Source organism: Electrona antarctica (assembly GCF_951216825.1).
Source record: "Electrona antarctica genome assembly, chromosome: 22".
In the NCBI taxonomy this organism is placed as follows: Eukaryota; Metazoa; Chordata; class Actinopteri; order Myctophiformes; family Myctophidae; genus Electrona; species Electrona antarctica.
This window is the reverse complement of record NC_136805.1, coordinates 29,674,827-29,695,167: the sequence shown is the minus strand read 5'-3', so window position 1 is coordinate 29,695,167 and position 20,341 is coordinate 29,674,827. Positions and strand designations below refer to the sequence as shown.

The window sequence follows — 20,341 nt, the reverse complement described above, 5'->3', positions numbered from 1 at the left end:
TTTGAAAATGAGTTGAGTTGTAAACAAGATATATAATCATTATAGAAACTTACAGACTAATATTCAAACAAGTGATCTTTTGCATTGATGTTGGGGATACATTTTACAGCTGTTACTGCTACATTTGAAAGATTTAAACTTTTCTCTAGGTGTGAAAATGGCAGAACGCCACATTGCTCATCATCACATTTGCCATTGGGCGTGTCACAGACATATGATAAAGTCATACTTGTAAAACTGCCCACCTACATCAATACCAAATGTCTTAATAGCCTAATTTCAAATGACATACACAAAATGTTTAAGCGGTGTATAATGTATGTAGATTGTTTGTTCAACCAACTGTTGAACTCAACAATACCTTGTATTGCAATGATAAAACACAGGGGGAAGGTTTCTATGAGTACAGGTTTACAAAGCTGCCAAAATGTTCAATAATTATTCAAAACATGGATAACATGGAGACATCTTCGACAGAAATAAGGCAGTGGTAGAAAATAGGGCAAAAAAATAATTTATTCTCTAAACATTGTAAACACTTCACCTTGATGATTCCAATGCCTAGCAAATAATCGTTTATTAATTCGAATAAGTCAACAAAAAAACAAAACAAAAAAACATTTGTATCCTTTGGTTAAGATTAGATTAAAATCATACATACATGTAACTGATTAATACAAAAAAAATCTAAAGATTCTCAGATTGTTAATTATACTGATGTTACAAGCTGCATAAGAGGAAGATAATCTATGTGCATATTGTATCAAAATAAATTCAAGGTTTGTGACCAGCCTGGGCAGTGAACGCTCAAAGATAACACATTAAAAGTGGACTACTTTCTCTATTCATCGTAGGGATTAAGTGGCTATGGGAAAGCAAAGTGTACGCAATTGATTTAAACTTAATCACATGGTCATTTTGCAGCTTTATGAATACGCACCTTTTCCTGATTAGACTTGCTAAGTTCAAAGTTCACCTTTGCATTTCTCAACACATTTTTATACTAGTTCAGTCATGACTGGTGTTCTGTTTTGCCAATGCTCATTTTGCACAGCTGAGGTAAGGGAGAAAACTGCCTTCCGTTCAGTCTAAAGAACCATTCAAATTAATCTTTCAGCCGGTAATACAATGTTTGTATATTTTGCATAATGACAAATGCACACTTTTGCTTTACATATAGTCAATCAATACTTTGGCATTCTGCAGATTTGACCAAAGCAAAGAAGAAAAAAAAGGCAATCATGTACATGTCCTCATCTCTCAAGCATTCTATCTCTCTATTTGTAGTATGTTTGTTAGATTGTTGTCATAAAAGCAGCTTCCCAGGACCAATTTAACTTACAGCAGGGGTCTTCAACGTTTTTCAGGTCATGGATTCCTTAGCTGAGAGACGAAGTAGGGACCCCCTAATACATATTGTATAACATTGTGTTGCACATCAAACTTAGCTTCATAGACTATCATTAGTGTTGTGTAACTTTGTTTTTCTTTTGTACATTTACCCACTTAAAACCCTCAATACTTAATAAACCTGACCTTTGGTTCTGTACTTGGTTTTCTCCTTTTTCCCTCCAGACCAAACCTCTGCAGAAAATAGCCAATCAACAAGCTCACAACGGGCGTTATGAGCTTGCATCTGCTATTTCCGGCTAATGTTCCACAGAATGAGGCTAGGGTTCAAGTAGTTAATGTAAAAAAATATAAGTTCCCATCACACAAAGATTTGGCGGGCCCCCTACAGTAACTCTGAGAACCCCCTGTTGAAGACCCCTGACAGTATCAATTAAAGTAAAATAAATCATTAGGATTTTCACATATCAGCAGCAACATAACTTATATGTCAAATGTATGTAATTGGGAGTAGGGTGATTGGGAGTAGGGTGATTATGCCTTATTCAGATTAAGAAAAAATAAAATCTCAAAGGGCAGGCAATTTGGCAGCTAAGAATATACATAATGATTAATATAATAATGAGCAGTGGTAAAAAGCCAGCAACCATTCCTGGAATCAATGCTGACAAGAGGTCAGGAAAATTATTCTATGGGGGAAACAAACACTTAAAAATGAATCATTAACATTTTGTAAATTGTACAAAACATGTGGATTGGTTTGTTAGGAATAATAACAATGATAACTAATATTAACAACTAAGATGTTTTGATTATAGTAAATTTACCTGAGTTAGATACCTGTAGTGGTTCAAAAACAACAAAAACAGAACAAATTTAAAGAGTTATGAAGAAACAATGACCCAGCTTAAAACAGAACTGTCCTCTGACGTGGTGGTTTCAGTACATGCTCACCAAACTGTTTATTGTCCTAAAAGTCAACGTGAGGCAATGTTATTTTTGACCCAGTCATCAATTTGTAAGCCTAGTTCAGACCAAAGATTTGCAACGAGATGAAACCGCTTCTCATTTATATTTTGTCGTAGGACAGTGTATTGTGTTAAACGAAAGCAGACAGATGTGGAGGAAGATCGCAGCGGTCAGAATTACCCTTAACAGCAGAATGACCAAGCTGCTTTACTGCAGAATCTTAAAGGTGTGGATGCATTTCATAGGCGCTTATTGTGTAGGTCCATTTTCTAATTATTTTTAATTTCTCACACCATAACACACCGTAGCCATAACTGGAAGGTCATAATGTAGTCATCAAGGTGTCTCATGTCCTGACCTGGAGTTAGGCACTGAACCCTTATCTGCACACTGTGATAAAAAATACAACAACCATAAAACCTCAACAAGAGTGTAATGTAAAAAGTTTAAAAAAATCTTTAACTGTTTGTAACTTTCTAAACAACCTGAAGTGCACCACAGTGGTCGGTTGTCAGTGTAGTACTGTAGGTCTTAAGATAAATTCACTTTCACCTCAATCAAATCCAGTGTCTAACAATTAAAACCCTGTTTTAACAGGAGAATGTTGCAAATAATTGGCGAAAAGTAAATGAGAATCAAAGTTGTGGCCGAGTACAACAACAACAACATCCGGGTGGCCGTGCCCCTGGACTACAGCCTGGCCACCATGTATGCCAACCACAGGAGAAGTGGCCATTAGCTGATGGACATCAATCTCAATTGAAAGATGAACTTCCATGTTACAGTCCTACAGTAGTGTGAGCATGTGTAAAGCAGCAGTCGAGGACGTGTTCTGTTTGAAGAGAAAGGCTGTAATGCCTTCATGGGTATGATTAGTGCATAAGATACTGCTGCAGATCACAAAGAAAAGAGACTAGCCAACTCTTATTACCTCACACACACACACACACACACACACACACACACACACACACACACACACACACACACACACGCACACACACACACACACACACACACACACACAAGACCATCAAATGAACAGATGAGGTTATGTTAGATTTCTTTTTTTTCTTTCTTTCTTTTTTTTAATTTCCTTCATTCCTCTTTCTGCTCAGAGGGGTTTTGAGACGATTTTAAACAAAACAGTCCTTTGCTGCTCCAAAACAAAAGACGGTCACGGGGAAACAGGGTGAGGCGAAGGAGCGCAATGACAGAGTATGGGAAAGATTATTGAGGACAGACAGCATTTGAGATACTCAAGTCTCGCGCAGAACTAACGTGGCCAGAGGAGAGAGGAGGCAACGGTGGACGAGAGCAGGAGGAGAGCGAGAAGGGACACGGTGGTGGAGTCTTTGAGAGAGACCCCTAGGAGGACTCGTGTAGAATCTGCTCCAGCACTGCCAGCAGGTGTTTCAGGCCATAGATGTAGCCATGGTCATGGCTATCACTCGAGAACACGTGTGCAAAGTCAATCATCCGGACCTCCACCTCCTCCTCCTCCTCCTCCTCTCCTCCGTTCCCTCCATCACTCTTTTGTTTGCTCGTGTCCCTCCTTGTCGCTCGTCTCTCCGTCTCCCCTTCGTCCTTGCGCCGTCCCTCCTGCTCTTCCTCATCCTCGCTTTCCAGTTGTGAGCGGATGCCATTTCCGTTCGGCTGCGGCCGCCTCCCGGCCATGTGCTTCCACGGCGAATTGTCTTCCTCGCTCGAAGGCGCGATGGCGTTCGTCACCGGACCCGACGTTTTCGTCGTCGAATCTCCATTGCCATGGAATTGCCCCTTGGCACAGTAGTGATGATGATGGCCACTTCTCCTGTGGTTGGCATACATGGTGGCCAGGCTGTAGTCCAGGGGCACGGCCACCCGGATGTTGTTGTTGTTGTACTCGGCCACGTCCTCTTCTTGGCCCACCGCGTGGCCCCGCCTCCCCTTCCCGTCGTCGTCGTCGACCTCCGACGAGGCAGGCTTTTCCGTAGGCGGGCTGATCAAGGGGGTGCTGGGAAGAGAAGACGGAGGAGACGAAGAGGAGGGAGAGGTGGAAGAGGAGGAGGTGGGGGAGGCGGAGAAGCCCTCGTAGACAAAGAGCAAGGAGCTAGCGTAGAAGACCAGCTGACGCTGGGACTCGAACCAGCGGAGGATGTGGCGCACCCTGCGGATGCTGGACGACACAGCGTCCTTTCGCAGGCCTGCACCGTTGTGGAAGAACTTGGAGAGTCCTGGCGAGGACAAAGCAAGGGAGGAAAGAGAGTAGACGAGTTACGGAGGGGTGAAAGGTTGAGGAGAGAAAGAGAGAAACTTTATCTTCTTTCCTTCTTCCATTTTCTTTCCTTTCTTATGCCCCCCCACCACATTTTTAAATATGTTTTCTATTTATTGCATTTTTTGGTTATCTGCATGATCGATTGATTTTCTAAACTTGATTAAAGTGTAATGGGCCCAAGCAAGGAAGCCCAGCCCATGTGGACTTACAGGACAATTCTCCCATTTTATTTCCTATCCTATCATTTTAAGAGCCCCCTGTGGACAGGTGTTTTTTTAAATTAATATTTCACTACAGACACAAGCACTTGCTCAAATGTTATTATGGAAACAACTCAAATGATGTGACTCGGCACCAGTGAAAAGAGCAAAACAGTAACAATTTCCAAATAATTCACTATACAGTATACACTATACAAAATTTCCTAGAAATGGACTTGGAACATGTTAACAGGTGAAAATAACTGCCTGTCTGATAAGTTTAATTTTAGGCTTATCTTTAGACTTTCAGTGTGAACGTGCTGATTTATTCATACCGTCTTTAATAGTGTCTTTAACTAGTCCTCTTCCATAGTGCTGATCATAGGAGTCAAAACTGTCATTGCACACCTTATATACCTGAAAAACAATACAATGATAACACACATCAATAACGCACAGTACATAACATTGTCATTCACATTCGGATGAACAGCTAACCCTTCTCTTTTTATGCGTTTACATTTGAGTCATTTAGCTAATGCTCATGTTCTGTTCCACAATAACTTTTACAGCAAAGCAGAGTATCTATTATCTTTACACCTGTGGATAATCAATCACTTTTAAGGATTGCAAGTGTCAAGTGTCATAAACAGATTAAATCGAGGTGTGGAACAATGTCTCCATCTAGTGGGGAAATAACATACACCCAAAACAACAACATGGGTTTTCACATTCTCTGCCCTTAGTTTATCTAAAGTTTATCTAAAGTTTATCTCTCTCTCTCTGCAAGTGTGGACAACGTAATACTAATAATGTGTGTACAATTAAAGATATATAGGCCTTGCGCTACTAGAATAAAGAAATGTGTAAACAGAGCTGTTACATTGCACAATTTCACTGAAATGGGGTAAAGTTGAGAGGTGTAAAGGTATCCGGTCTCTTTGTATGTACAGTATGTCTACAGTATGTACTAAGATCAGTACATACACACATCAGTGCAAGAATACACAGATGATTGATGGTCTGTACAGGGGTTGCATTCTATTAGACATCCTTTTCTTGTCACAAGTAGCTCATTGCTGTACTTCACCCAGAAGATATAAACGTTCCTGTTTGGGGTTTTTTTGTGTGTTTTTTATTAGTCATGACTCATGTTATTATCACATTTTGGGTGTTCATACTGTATACATGTAATCTGTGGGTACTGGGCAGCATGTGTCTCTGATGCCATGGCTTCTCTCTCTCTCTTTCTTATCACATCCCTATCAGGAACGTCATTACCACTAATGAGTCTCCTCTCTCTAAACAAACAAGCTAAGCACGAGACATTTTCCATGCTGTGTGCCAGCCAGATAAGAGAGCCCTTGCCCAGCCACCTGTGGTAAAAAAAAAACGACTAGAAAATAATCGTAACCACTTAAAACCATACTGTATATACTTCACCACAAATATCTAAAATTGATGATCTACAAGCTCACATCGAGATTGCATCGTTATATTGTACTAATTGTAGATCTGCTAATTTCACTATTTTAAAAAAAACGTCACCTATAATGACATGTCAAACACAGAGTAATCCTGGGCTTGCCGCTAAACAATGAATAGGGTTTGTTGTATGTAAGGTTTTTATTTTTATGAACTGAGAGAATATAGTTATGCTTTCATTTACTGTGATGGCGAAATGGCTATACGAATATAACTTATTCCTATAACATCCATATGTACTGTAGCATGTCCACTAAACTGGTAGATCACGTCTTTACTCGCCACAGCTGACGGAGCCAAAGTCCAGTGGCTAATTACATAAGAATTTGCAAAGGCTCCAATGAGAAGCATTATGGGTAAATGTCATAGCACTTAACCATAGGTAGACAGTAGTCGAGTGGGTTTACGGAAGGTGTGGACATTTTGGTCATGACTCAAGCGTCCAATCAGTCACTGTCATTAGCAGGGCCCGATGTAAGACAAACACTAGGTGGGTCTTTGAGGAATAGGCTCTGTCTTACAGTATACAAAGGACGACCCAATGTCCACCCATTGAGGAATAGGCTCTGTCTTACAGTATACAAAGGACGACCCAATGTCCACCCATTGAGGAATAGGCTCTGTCTTACAGTATACAAAGGACGACCCAATGTCCACCCATTGAGGAATAGGCTCTGTTTTACAGTATACAAAGGACGACCCAATGTCCACCCATTGCTGACTTCTTCAAAAAGCCCTTGATATAGTATTATATTCTTGTCATATTTTTACATTCACCTTCTCTCGTTGTTTCTACTTGCACTGAAAATGTCTAAGGCACAGTAGCAGGGGCAAAGCTTTTCATGGGCCATCCACATCAAGCATACAGTAACAACTAGAACTATATGGATTTAATCATCTTTCTAAATCAAGTGCAAGGCAGAGTCCACACCACAACATAAGTGTGGATGCTCACCTAATTATTGTTAATGTGCTTGGTGTGGATCAAGCAGGTGAGTATATTAACTTGTAGTATGGTGATATTAACTAGCCACATGGTACCAAAAACTCACTATATGATAACAAATCCACAATGAGATTTATCACAAGGCCACCATTGATATTATATATTAAAAAAGACGAATATGTTCTAGTTTTGCCGTCCCCATCTGATTTGTGAAACAGTGTGAAAGGAGTCCTCCAGTAACAATTATATTACTATGTAGATTAATATGTAGAATTGTGTTTAGCTTAACCTATGACATATGATATTATCTTTAGCATACTAACTTCGAAGCATAACGTCCATACTTGCACTTGAGATTAATAGTTTTGAATCTGCAATTTGGAAGAAAGCTTTTGTTTCCAGACAAATGCAGGTTTCATCTAAATGCAGAACGTAAGTCCTTATTAACCCATTAAAACAGGGAAAGCATCTGAGTCATTGTAGCTTCTTGCGTTGGCTATTCAAAATGTTAGCAGAAATACAAGGTCACAGCACGTCACTTCGTGCCGCGTAGCAAGCTTGTTCGTCTGCTTGAACATTTTTGAAAAATGTTGAAAGTGTGAGAACTACTGATTTAGAAGGCATTTGTAGAATCGGCCTCAGGTCTTAATGAACATCTTGTAATGTTCTAAGTCAGAAGCAGTCAGACCACCAAGCCACCCTGTGTTGCATGCTGCACGTGGGAAATGGGACAGGAAGGAGGCAGATAGTGTTGATGATGGTGATGAGCGTTATGGAAACTGATGGAAGTGATACCAAATTCTTTCTCTCTTCCGTTCCTACCGATAAGATCCCTACAGCTCTCTCCACTTCAACATTATCGCTTTCTTGTTCCCTCTTTCTTTCTCTTTCTTTCTTACAATCCATCTCTCCTAACCTTCTTCTTCTTCTTCATCCAAACCTCCTTCCTCCTTCTTTTCTATCTCCATCATTCTCAGTATCTTTGCCAGTAGTTGGTGTTTTTGTACATTGTGTATACAGTGTGGTGCGTTCTGCCATGTTACGCTACAGTATATACGTAGACAATTTGAAGAAGAAAACAAATTCAATCATATACAGTCTATTAAACATCCGAGGTAACGTATCTGATACACAGGAGAAGGTCCATGTGGACTTCAATAGCCTCTTTCATGTGATGATATGGCGTCCGAAGGGAAGGCTTATGTGTGGCTAATAATTGCGTTGATAATGACCGCTGGCCATGGGAGTTAATTTCATTTCATTCGGCCGTGGAATGTGTGAGGGAATAATTATGGTATACCCTCCGAAAAAAGAGCCACTAAAACACACCACTGTATGTGTGTGTGTGTGTGTCTTTTATTTTCTCCAAAATAAGGCCAGCTGGGAATGTTTGAGTCAGAGGTGGGAGTAATGTACTCCCCTCCTCTTACAGCCATCACTAATGTGCAATATTCTCAAGCTCAGCTGCTCCGTGTCTCACAGTACCAGGCGTTAGTTGTACTGCACTGCTTTCAGGCATAGAAAGTAGATACATGTAATTGGATACCATTTGTTTTACTTAGGTAAAAGTATCAATACTGCAATATAGAAATACTCTGATGGCATCAAAATGTACTTAAAGTACCAAAAGTAAAATAACTAACCTATTTCACAAGTGTTCACTTCAAACCTGTATACAAATCTTTTGAAAATAGACGAAATATATAGGGATAAAGTGGTTAATGCATGTTTTGCAATGATAATAAAAATCTACAAAGCAACTAAAGTTTTCAAATAATTGTAGTGGAGTAAAAAGTCCAATATTTGCCTCTGAGATGTAGTGGACTAGAAAAGTACTGAAAATTAAAAATAATCCTGTGATGTAAAAATTCCTCAAATGTGTGCTTAAGTACCATACTTGAGTACATTACTACCACCAATCTACCACACTTTGCAATTAATGAGCCTTATTAACAATCTTTATATACTTATATACTATAACGTTTATAGTATAATGCTCTACAATGGCAATGTTAGTCATATAATAGCCAGCCAGCCTAATATAATACTGTGCCTGGGAGTGGAATGATCATAATTCCAGTTCAGTTCCCATTAGGACTGGAGTTTATTTGTTGAAAACACCTCGTATGTCCCTCTTTAGACCGATATTTACAGAACGAACGCAGGGCAAGTGGCTTTTATATTGTGTAGTGAATATTTTGTGCTCCAGTCCTTGTTTCCTGTGTTCCTGCAAAAGGTAATCCTCCTCCGTGAGGCAGATGGAGAACAACTGGCTTCATGGTCTTTTTTTTTTCATACTACTGACCACGGGGGAAAGACAGTTTCTGTTGTGTAAGAGTTGCTAGAATAGATTGTTGTTGTGAAGCAAGCTTTATTCCCTAGTGGTGAGTGAATTCATTCAATGTTATACTTTGATATAAAGCACTATTTGATGATCTGATATAGTATGTAACTGTCAATAGCAGAATGGTGTTTCTGCATTTGCTGCTGATGTTAGTCAACAGTTGCCTACTGCAATGATATCCCTATAAAAATGGTGGCAAATGCCCTTTACTGAAGTTGTGAAATAAGTGGATTAAAAAAAAGTATTCTAATTGTTCTAATCTTGCACACACTACCATTATATACACATAATACCACACATTTACTGTTAATATCGGCATTTCATTTCTTTAAAGGAGGTTTATTTCCTCAAGTAAGAGAGTGCTTTCATAGTGAGTAGTATCCCACTCACCCTCATGCCCAGAACCAGGAAGCCTATTTCCTCCATCAGAGGATATTTTCTGATCTGATCTGTTCGTTTCTCTTGCGAGGCGAACGGGTCGTAGCTTCGCTGGCCCAGCTTGACGTCCATGATGCACGGCTTGATGAATCGACGCGTTACATCCTCTAGCTTCAGGTACAGGTCTGAAACAGAGAAGAGATGAAAATCACTTTGTCAGAGATATCACATTTGTGTGTCAGTAGTAATAGTTAGACGCTAGGCACTCGGATGGTGCAGTGGTAAAGTAGCTGGCCACCACCACGGTGGTCGTCACTAGAAAAACGCTGTGCATCTCCACCACCAAAATAGGACTGTGCCTCAAGCCGTTTTTCAAAGGGCAATTTGATTGTTTTCATTTAATGAATTAATATAATGCTCAAAACACACTCACCCATGACTAAGTCACAGCGTGTTGCAGCAGGTGTGAATACATTGTGTGGCCACATAAATGCGTCCGGTATAGTAAAATTGGCGTGGACACACCGCCAAGGCGCAAGTTAAGACGATGCGCCATGGCGCAAAGATCCGCCGTTAACACAAGGCTCCAAGAGTTTAAAGCCTCACTACCAGTCTGTGCTGCTACTCACACCCAACTAAAAACACTTGTCACTGCATGACGGGCGTGACACGCTACAAAATATAAATTGAGTTTAGTCTCAACTTTGTTCATCGTTCAACTCATTCTTGCCATTAAGAGTTTCCTGTACTATTTAACCCTTCCCTTTTTGAGTGGTGCAACCACTCCAAGGAACAGCAATGTCCGTGTCCGCGTGACACCGTGTGACTCGTGTTAACCTATGTTTGTGTGTGACTCATGAGTACCAGTAGGGGCGCTGTCGTGCCAGAAACAGAGAGAGAGAAATAGTGCTGTACTGTTGCCTGCTAATGAGAGCGAGAGAGAGAGGGGGAGGGGGGGTGTAAGGGGGGGAGTTGCACCACTCAGTTCACACGGGTGTGATTTTATTTATACAGTGTGGTTTGAGCAACACTTCAATGGTGACTCTGAGTCTGCAGCAAAGTAGCTGGCCACGTTTGGCTGTTTCATACTGTAGCCCTGTTGCCACTTGTGCGAACGCAGCAGCTCCCTGGAGCTCCGCCTAGCAGGGCTAAAAACAGACTCACACCAACAAATGAAACATGTTCTGTTACCTTTGGGGCTGTCAGGAGAAGACCAGGTGCCGTAATATTTGGGCAGGTGATTTTGGAGTTCCAACAGACATGGATCGCAGCAGTCCTCTGCATACACCTAGAAAACAGACGCACACGGTAGAAGGAAGTTAAAGTTGGTTTACCAAAATCTGTAACCATGAGCAATTATTAATTTATTACTAGCTCCCTTTGTCACTGGTGTCACTTTTCACTGTAATTGTTCTGCCCCCTGTACTGTACTATGTATACTTGCTTTTGTATTGTATGTTTATGTATGGATACCCTTTTACCACATTTAAGAGCCTGCTCAGAGACTACAGATGAAAATTAGCTTATGGCTAACTCTGGCCCATTTACATGGATTTGCAAAATGTCGTGTTGATTAATGTGCATTGTCCCTGTTAAATAAATAAATAAAATTACCAATACTGCATTAACAATATCACTGATGATGATGCCCAAATACATCCTTGTAGCAGAACCACATTGGTGGCGTGACGTGTTTTTAATATCTATAATTATGTCTAAACCGATTTATTAGGTATTGCGTATATTTATTAGAGTCATATTTGTGGGCTTATTTACAGTATGCCCTGGGCCACATATAGAATGAATTCCAGTGGTATGGTCAGAGAGATAGACAGAGATAATGCTGTGACTTACTGTTGTGTGTATGAGAGCTGCTGAGGCTAACAGCTTTTCTAAGCCCTAAACCAAACAATGCTTGAGTAGTAGTCTACATCACAGATGCATCACCCTGTCTGTCTGTGTGTGTGTGTGTGTGTGTGTGTGTGTGTGTGTGTGTGTGTGTGTGTGTGTGTGTGTGTGTGTGTGTGTGTGTGTGTGAGTGAGAGCGTGCGTGTGTGAGTTTGATTCATTGTATGCAACTATGCACATGCACTGTATGTGTACAGTGCGCTGCTATTTTTATAATTTAAATTAAAAAATGGACTGTCATGTTCATAATATGTAACTGAACAGCTCTGTAAGTTTCTGTGTGTGTAAATGTTTACATAACCGTGATAGAGAGCAGCATCTGTGTGTATTTTCTTTTCGTTCTATTACCATGCTATAAAACTGCATCTCGCGCGGGCCTCTCGGTGGTGGCTGAAGCTGTTTCAAAACGGTTCCGTCCGGATGCTGTAAAATACCTGGAGAAAAGAAGGGAAAAGCGGTAAATATTAACTTATTTCGTTATTTGCTGCATGAGCAGTGTTGAGTGCTGTTCGTACATGAACTAAACCAACTACTAACGTACTGTCTTTGACTCCTTGTAGACTCATTGGTCAGCATGTACACAAACGGGAACTTGTATACAACACTGTGGTGTTAAGGTTCCCTAGGAGATGACACTGGTTTTACAGTCTGAACAACTTAACCGCTTGACCTCTTAACCACAAACGTTTTCTAATTTCTACATTATTTCAGCACATTATCCATCCTGCCAGGAAGAATAGTTCTGGCACACTTGGTACGGTGATGGACTTGGTTTAAGTTAGTTAAATTTCTACCCCAAAGAAGCTAACTTTTCTGCCTTTTTGCAAATTAATTACAGTATTTCTGTAATAAAGTAAGTCTATAATTTGAGTTCATTTATTTACACCAGGTAATGCTATGGAAAAATATTGGTTTGAGCAGCAACAGGAGATGAATTTCCAATTGTGAAATGTGTCAATGCTTGCAACAACAACAGAGCTCAGGCAATATTTCACATAAAACAATAAGGCTAGGAGACATTCTCTCACACACAAAACAAAGTGTCATCTGTGAATAAGAGGCATTTTGCAACTGGTTCAATAGGAAGTAGGGTGTAACAGTACATGTACAGTACGGCCATTTACCAAACAAATGGCAAAAAAGAAAAGAAAAATGTGTCTTTGTAAGACACTACAAAGACACATGTTTGCCCTAAAGCCCATCACAGAGAAAGAGAGAGAGAGAGTAATCTCTCTTCTTCACTTAAGTTTAAATTTAATATCAGCCAGTGGTGTGCACAATTAAATCAATGGCCATTTACTGTACAGTAGTATGAGCATGAGTGCCTTTCGCCTTACTTTGTTTGTTTAATATTAGACAAGGGTCATTTGACTGGCAACCTTACAATTTAAAAAAGGAGAGGGTGCTTTCTCATTCCATCAGCATTCTTGCTTTGTCAGTGTGATGGTCAAAAGCACTAGAGTCGCAATGTAAAAAAGAAACATATTTCATTTTAAATCCCCCCACTTTTTCAACTTTTTTACACAACAGGCAGTGCTCATCAAATGAGCTTTAACGCAAAAGGCTTGTAGCTCAATGTGAAGCCTCATTATTCTCTCTCGCCATCCCTTGCACTAAGCCTACAGCTAGTGCTGTAGAAGTACTTATACATATAGAAGAAAAGTAAGGAAATCGTGTTTCTCCTAGTTACATCATCATGGGCTGACCACGGCTGATTAAATATGGAGGGTGAGGATTAGTCTACTCTTTGGCTGCTCCATAGATTTTCTTTAAGACAAACACAGACGTGCGTGCACTCACACACGGGCAGCTCACTGGCAAACTAAACATGCATTTGCAACCATACCATACAAGCACAAATATTTGCACACAAAATATATCGTGAACACACAGAAGAGGCTCAGGCGGTGGTAGAAAAAAGCTGATAAAGTGATCAGAAGTTTGCTGTTTGAATGCCAAGAAAAATAAGCAAGCCATGCTCTAACTTTCTTCAAGGTGCCCTTAGGCATGGAGTTACTCAATAGCCAACCGTACAAAATTGTGGCAGTACGAGCTAAGTAAGTAACCCTCCCATAATGATTCTGTAACTAAAATGTGTTGTTAGTATTCTACTTTGTGTTAAATGAGAGTTATAGCTAGATGCATTAAGCACAGCACATAAACAAACCATGAACCAGAACAGAAGAATTTCACTCTTATGTACCTACATGTAACCATGCAAACCATTTACATGTGCTGCCTGACTTTATTTCATTTAATTCAGCATTTTGGTTTACAGTTTATTTGTGTTATTAACAGACAAACATACTTTAAGATATATGCAGCTCTCCTTGAATGTCTTGCTTTACACAAAGTTATTTGCAGGCTGATGCATTTATGCTTTAGTTTATCGTACAACAGTTAAGCTCCACGAACATTGTTGAGCGGGCGAGTCGTACAAAAAAGAATGTGAATTAATTGTGCGGAATAAACGCCCCCAGAGTGCAAGAACATTTAAGCTTAAACTTGAACATTTTCTCCTTCCTTGAAACACGTGCGGCCGTGCCACGCACACGCACACACACACACACACACACACACACACACACACACACACACACACACACAGTAATCAAGCTGCAATGTAGAAACATGTCAGCCACTCATTCAGTTAGTCAACAGCAAGACAATGTAATTTGCAAAGGACAGGTAAAAATATCTTTGATGTGGTTTCTGTTTCATTTTTTCAATTAATTCACCCACTTTTCTATATTTGATCTCAGATGTAATAGGAAGCCAACAAGCCATCATAACTGTGTTGCTAACAAAACATTTGCATTCAGGTTGTACTTTACAATGATTATTTCAGTCAATAAATCAGTCAGTAAACTACAGTAAATGGCAAACAGTGAATTTAATTGTAATGCCTTTCAATATGCAATATTAAAATATTGAGTAAGCTAGCCTTGGGTAAGCTAGCATTGGCCAACAAGTAACATAAACCTGTCTTAGATTTTTAAGCCTGGAGAGAAACAGGACAAGATTTTAAGGAGGGTGTAACATATCTGAAGGTTTGTCATGCCAGTTATGTTAGTCAGCACAGGCGACTGACCGGTTTGTCTTCCTTTCAACCAGCTAGTTAGCCAATCATTCAGCTGTGTTCAGTCTCAGTCAGCCAAGCAATCACTTGGTCAATCAGTACTGTAAGCAAAACCAACATCAGTAAACGCTCAATCTGAGAACCCATCATCAATACATAAAGGAATAACAGCGCCCTCTTTTCCTTTCAATTTGACCGTCAACTGTCTGTCTCGGTCATTCAGTCAGTAATGTTTGGAGCAGTACATCCAATTCCGTAACACGGCTGCTACAGTTTTGTGTCTTTACAAATTACTATGTTAGACAGGTATATGTGCACAAGGATGCTAACGCACACCAAAGTCCTTTTTAGCGGTGCCGGCCCACGGGAGAGAAATTGAAGAGGGAATCTTGAAACCACAAGAAAGTGGCCACACAGTACACTTGCCAATAGCCAGAGTGCCAATACTTTATTAGGACAGCAGGTTAAGACAGAATCCAACGTTTCGGTGGTTAAGCCTTCATCAGGGAATCTGACAGACAGGTATATGTGAACTTTCAGCAGGTTACTGTAACTGCATATCGTACAAGGTACTGCTGCCTTGTCCTACATTTTTCTTTGGCTTTTTTTGTCAGGTGAAACCTGACTAATGACAGCTCATGAAATAAGCGACCTAGTCATCAATGGAGCGAGCTAGTCATCAATGGGAGTCCCACCCCATGCCACCTAAGCCAATGGGAGTCTGACCCATACTCTGAAACGCCACCAGAAACGCCTAGTAGCAACGCATAGTAGCAACTAGCGACCTAGTCATGATTGCCTGCCTCCTAAGCTATGACACACGCACTGTGGAAGGGCTGATTTCACCCAACACCCATATGCACACACCACAGTGGAGCGCGGCTAATGCGCTAACTGGAGAGCAGCAAAGATGCACAACAGAGACAGCGTTTGTTTCACCTGACAAATATGTTGTTTTTTTTAATAGGTGCATATTTTTCCTCTATCTTTCCAAAAAAACATTTGCATTAGATTTTAACTTGTGATTGTTTTGGGGGGAAATCTTTTTTTTTTTTTAAGTGGTGTTTACTTCCAACCCATAAAAAATTGGTCCACAACCCACATATGGGTAGTGTTTCCCACTACTTGGGAAACAGTGATCTAGAGCTCTGTCTGAGACAAGAGACGACAGGTGTCCAGAATGTATGCAATGCATTCCCGTTAAGAGCACTATGCAAATCTAGCATAGGTGTTGGGGTCAGCGTTAAATCAGCACAAAATTCATGAACCCTGCACACAATCAGCATCTGTTTCAATGGACTAAAATACACATTTCACACCCGACAAGGAAGAAGACCTGACAAGCTCATTGAGATCAGTCTCAGCTATTTCCAAATGGCATGCCGATCGATCGTAGCAATTTCCTTCATTCCGCTGAAGCCTACAAATATAACTTAAGCAACAAGAAGCACACAATGCACATATTAATCCCTGTGACTGCACACCACTGTGGATTCATAGTTTCAGACCTCATCAAACTGTCCATGACAACTTTTAACATGTGACTTGGGGGTTCTAGAGCAGTGGTTCTTTGAAAGGATCATAAGAACTATTGGTGTTCCATCCAAACAGAAAGTTAATTGCAATTAATTTACAATTCACATTCACAATTGTCCTGGTGCTAAATAACAGGCTGTGGCCGTAACAAAGACTTCTCGCCTCATGAATGTACTCTAGTGAATAAGCAATTATGGTACACTAATTCAGAAGTTTGTACACATTCTTCAAATGAGGGATTTTAAAGGGTAAAGGTGTGGAGCTGCCTGTTGTGGTGCATTGACGATTTGACGGCATTGAAGGCAAATGTGTTTTATGTAAATCATGGTATAACAGACTACATTCAGTTTTATATGCTATGAAGTAATACTACTCAGGAGTCAGGATATTACAGTGTAGCGTCCTTGTAATGTGGTACCTACTACCAGTACCAACAGATACAGTAAAGCTCCATGAAGCTTTCTGGGTCACTTCATGCCCATAATTGTTATGACAACTAGGGAAGGGGACAGTGGGACAGTCTAAATGCTACGGACACAACATGGTGTCATTGCAGAGTGGCATTACAAGATGAACAGGATTCCAATACTGGTTCTACAAGTACACTTGGTTATACTGTAGCAGCTTGTAGAAAGAAGATTTCATACAGTAATATCAGTCTTCCATTTGTACAAATTTGGTTACATTTGTACACTCAAACACTGAGGTTTTTATACTCTGTGGCTAAGCCTCAATGTAACCTGCCTATTTTATTCAACTTTAGTGGTCCATTTGACGCTTTTGTTTTGTCCACCTTGAAGGAGAACATTAGTCATGGCGACTGGCGAGAATTCCAAAATGTCCATCATGTTATATTACATATAATTTCCTGTTGCATTGGAGAGTGGAAGGACACGAACAAGTCATAAATAAGTTTTTATAAGTGTGTTTCAGAATCTTTTGTGATAAATGTGATCTCACAGAATCATATTCTTGCGTTTCATATAATTTGTGTATGTATACAGAAATGCATATACATTGCTGTATTACTATTTACTAATGCCGTAAACAGTATTCTGCTTTAAGAAGATCGACAACATTTAACAGAACCATAAAGAATGTGGATGGACAGGTCTTGGCGTGCCAGCCATTGAGTCATACTCGTCACCTAGAGGCCTCACAAATTGGTGATGACCCCTCATACTGTGAATTTCCTACCATTCCAGGAAGTACATTTGTTCTTGTCATTCTTGGTGTGTAATCATCATTAGGGAGTAATTACACTTGCGACAGTGACACCATGATGGGAATGAGGTTAACTACCTAGTAGTAGGATAGAATACTAGTAATACTAGTATATGGGTGCCCTCCGACAGGGTGGCTCAAGTAAACACAGACCATTTTCTGAAAACATGTTTTAAACCCAGTAGATCTTTGGGATCCAAACAGAGACATGTCAGCGGCCTGTAATTTAGTCAAGTAACTCATTGACCAACTGCTTACTGCCATGACTCATCCAGGTGCGATTGTACTGAACTGAACCTGACATTTACTGTTACAGTTACTGATTGATATATAATCCACTCAATTCAAGCAGCTCAACACACACACAGTGGAGTCATTGATCACCATTATGTCTCCTGTGAATGAATGAATTTTGAACAATGCATATCAGTGATAAATTGACAGACATGCAGTTGTGCAACTGCTGTTGTGAGAAAACTAAGCGAAGTAGGCCTACATACATTTTATTCAAAGTCCCACATCCAATATCCAATGCACTGACTCACCTACTGTATCCACGCCAAACTTGTGACCTGCCACCTGATGAGACAGCGGGACACAACCGTTCAGGTGAGACCCCGGAGGAGGCGGCTGGCCGTTCTTCTCGTTGGCCGGGGGGCCCCCGGAGGAGAGCAGCGGCCCCAGGCTGACCCCCACTGCTGTCGGGCTGCTCGGGGTCAGTTCCAGTCTGCCCAGTGCCAAAGAGGACTCCATCATCACTTGATGCTGAGTTGACGACATTCGCACAAATAAGCTCTTACTTTACTAGTCCCAAAAAATTAAAAATAAATAAATAAAAAAAGATAATTGATGTGAATTTATAGATTCACATATTGCTATTACGTCACCAGTGAAGATAGCAGCCCCGCACAATTTATAAATCTGTGGTGTCGTGAGGTTGAGGACCCCTCATAGGACAGGCTCAACCCCGACCAACGTCCCCGGCGACAGGACTCGTTCTCGCTGCAACTGAACCCACCCAAGCAGGGCGACGATGAGTCTCTACTACTAGTGTGCACAATAATGAAGCAGTGCTCCCAGACCCAAAGCAGTGCTGATTCAATGCTTTTCATATCTTGAACAGCAGCATAAATACATTCTAGCCACATCCCACTTCCTCGCTTGGAGAGACGTAAACACTCCTCGGTATGTTTGAAGCTCTTTCTCTCTGCCTCTCTCTCTCTCTCTCTGGATAATGGTGGTGTGTGTTGATGACAAGGGAGTGATGATATATCCAGATAATATCCAGTCAGGTTTAATTGCAGAGCCGCGGGGGAAAGGACAGCACGTTATTACCCTCCAAAACCACATACGAGTCCATTTAGTCCAGTTTCGATAGCGATCTTGATGATCCTGTGCATTCTAAAATCTAAACCAATAACGTCCCTAGACAGATAGTCTTGTCATCCTCACATGGCTCCTCACAGCAGCCTCGGTCCCATGGGCTCATCGTTGGAAAACGAAACTGTCAATCGCTCTAAAATGCATGATCTTGCAAGAGATCCGTGTGTTCCTCATATGTGATAGATATTCAGGTCAGTGTAGGCGGCGATCGACGTAACATGACGCATGCTACAGCCACCTACACTTACGACAGATCTACTGTCGTAAAAACACACGTTTGTGGCAGCTTCGGTGTAACACTTTCCATTACAAAATGAAAATACAAAATAGTGATCATGAGCGATGCTTTTCGGAGACGCGAGGTCGCGAGCCCAACGCGGCGTGTGTGTGTGTGTGTGTGTGTGTGTGCGTGCGTGTGTGTGTGTGTGTGCGTGCGACAGAGAAAGTGCTGTCAATTAATTTATACCAAGATATAGTGCTATCCTTGGCTGCCTACTAGTGCCTACTGCCTACTACGGTACTACCTATAACGATATATTATTCCTAACAGCTTGTTGCAGGCTCTGTTTACACGTCCATTTTTGTTTTCAGTTGACACTTGATCTGGAAATGTAAATGTATGTTTTGTTTTCTCATAACAATAAAGCTCCATTATATCGGAGAGAGAGAGAGAGACATACAATAGGACACATTTGGGAACAAATGCAATAATGGGGACAAATCATAAATCAGTTGATTTTGATGGCATGTCACATGTCACGCTACCAGAGCCGGACTTACCGTTGGGCTAGGGTGGGCTGAAGCCCGGGGGCCCCCCCCGACAATTATAAAATTGTAAAGTGAAATCCAATTCAAGTGAAATGTGTGTATTGTTATTGTATTTAGTTGTATTATGGTTAAACCATTGAGAGCTTCTGCCTGCCTGCCTCTCTTTTTAGGGGCCTGGGTACCCCAAAATGAAAACAAAATAGCCCAAAATTTTTTCGGCCTCGCGGCTGCGCCGCTCGGCCAAATCGCGGGACGCGCGGCTTCGCCGCGCGCCCCAAGGGGGGCCCTCAAATTTGCTCCAGCCCGGGGGCCCTCAGCAAGGTAAATCCGGCTCTGCACGCTACGGACAAAGCATGGTGTCAGAATTGTCATTGTAAAAGAGTGGAATAAAATTACAACATAAACAGGATTCCAATACTGGTTCTACAACTACAGTTGGTTATACTGTAGCTAGCAGCTTTTAGAAAGGAGATTCCATTCCATACAGTAATCCTCTGTAAAATAATGGTTG

At 40.9% G+C, this 20,341-nt stretch overlaps 1 protein-coding gene across 2 annotated transcripts in view; it reads right to left on the bottom strand.

The window, feature by feature from the left end:
• The window catches only part of ipmkb (inositol polyphosphate multikinase b), a 152,899-nt gene extending 133,594 nt beyond the window's left edge, over positions 1-19,305 (bottom strand). The window contains exons 1-6 of one of the 2 annotated variants that reach the window (XR_013788844.1): positions 18,225-19,305; positions 12,189-12,274; positions 11,124-11,220; positions 9,945-10,117; positions 5,115-5,196; positions 3,328-4,535 (exon numbers count right to left, since the gene is read on the bottom strand). Coding sequence is in view for 1 of the 2 variants with exons in the window: in XM_079492970.1 (XP_079349096.1) it covers positions 3,688-4,535; positions 5,115-5,196; positions 9,945-10,117; positions 11,124-11,220; positions 12,189-12,274; positions 18,225-18,459 (1,521 nt within the window). In the remaining variant the exon portion in view is untranslated. Of the gene's footprint in view, positions 1-3,078; positions 4,536-5,114; positions 5,197-9,944; positions 10,118-11,123; positions 11,221-12,188; positions 12,275-18,224 lie in introns of those variants that run through there. The other variant, XM_079492970.1, reaches the window with a different exon arrangement.
• Positions 19,306-20,341: the final 1,036 nt, after the last annotated feature.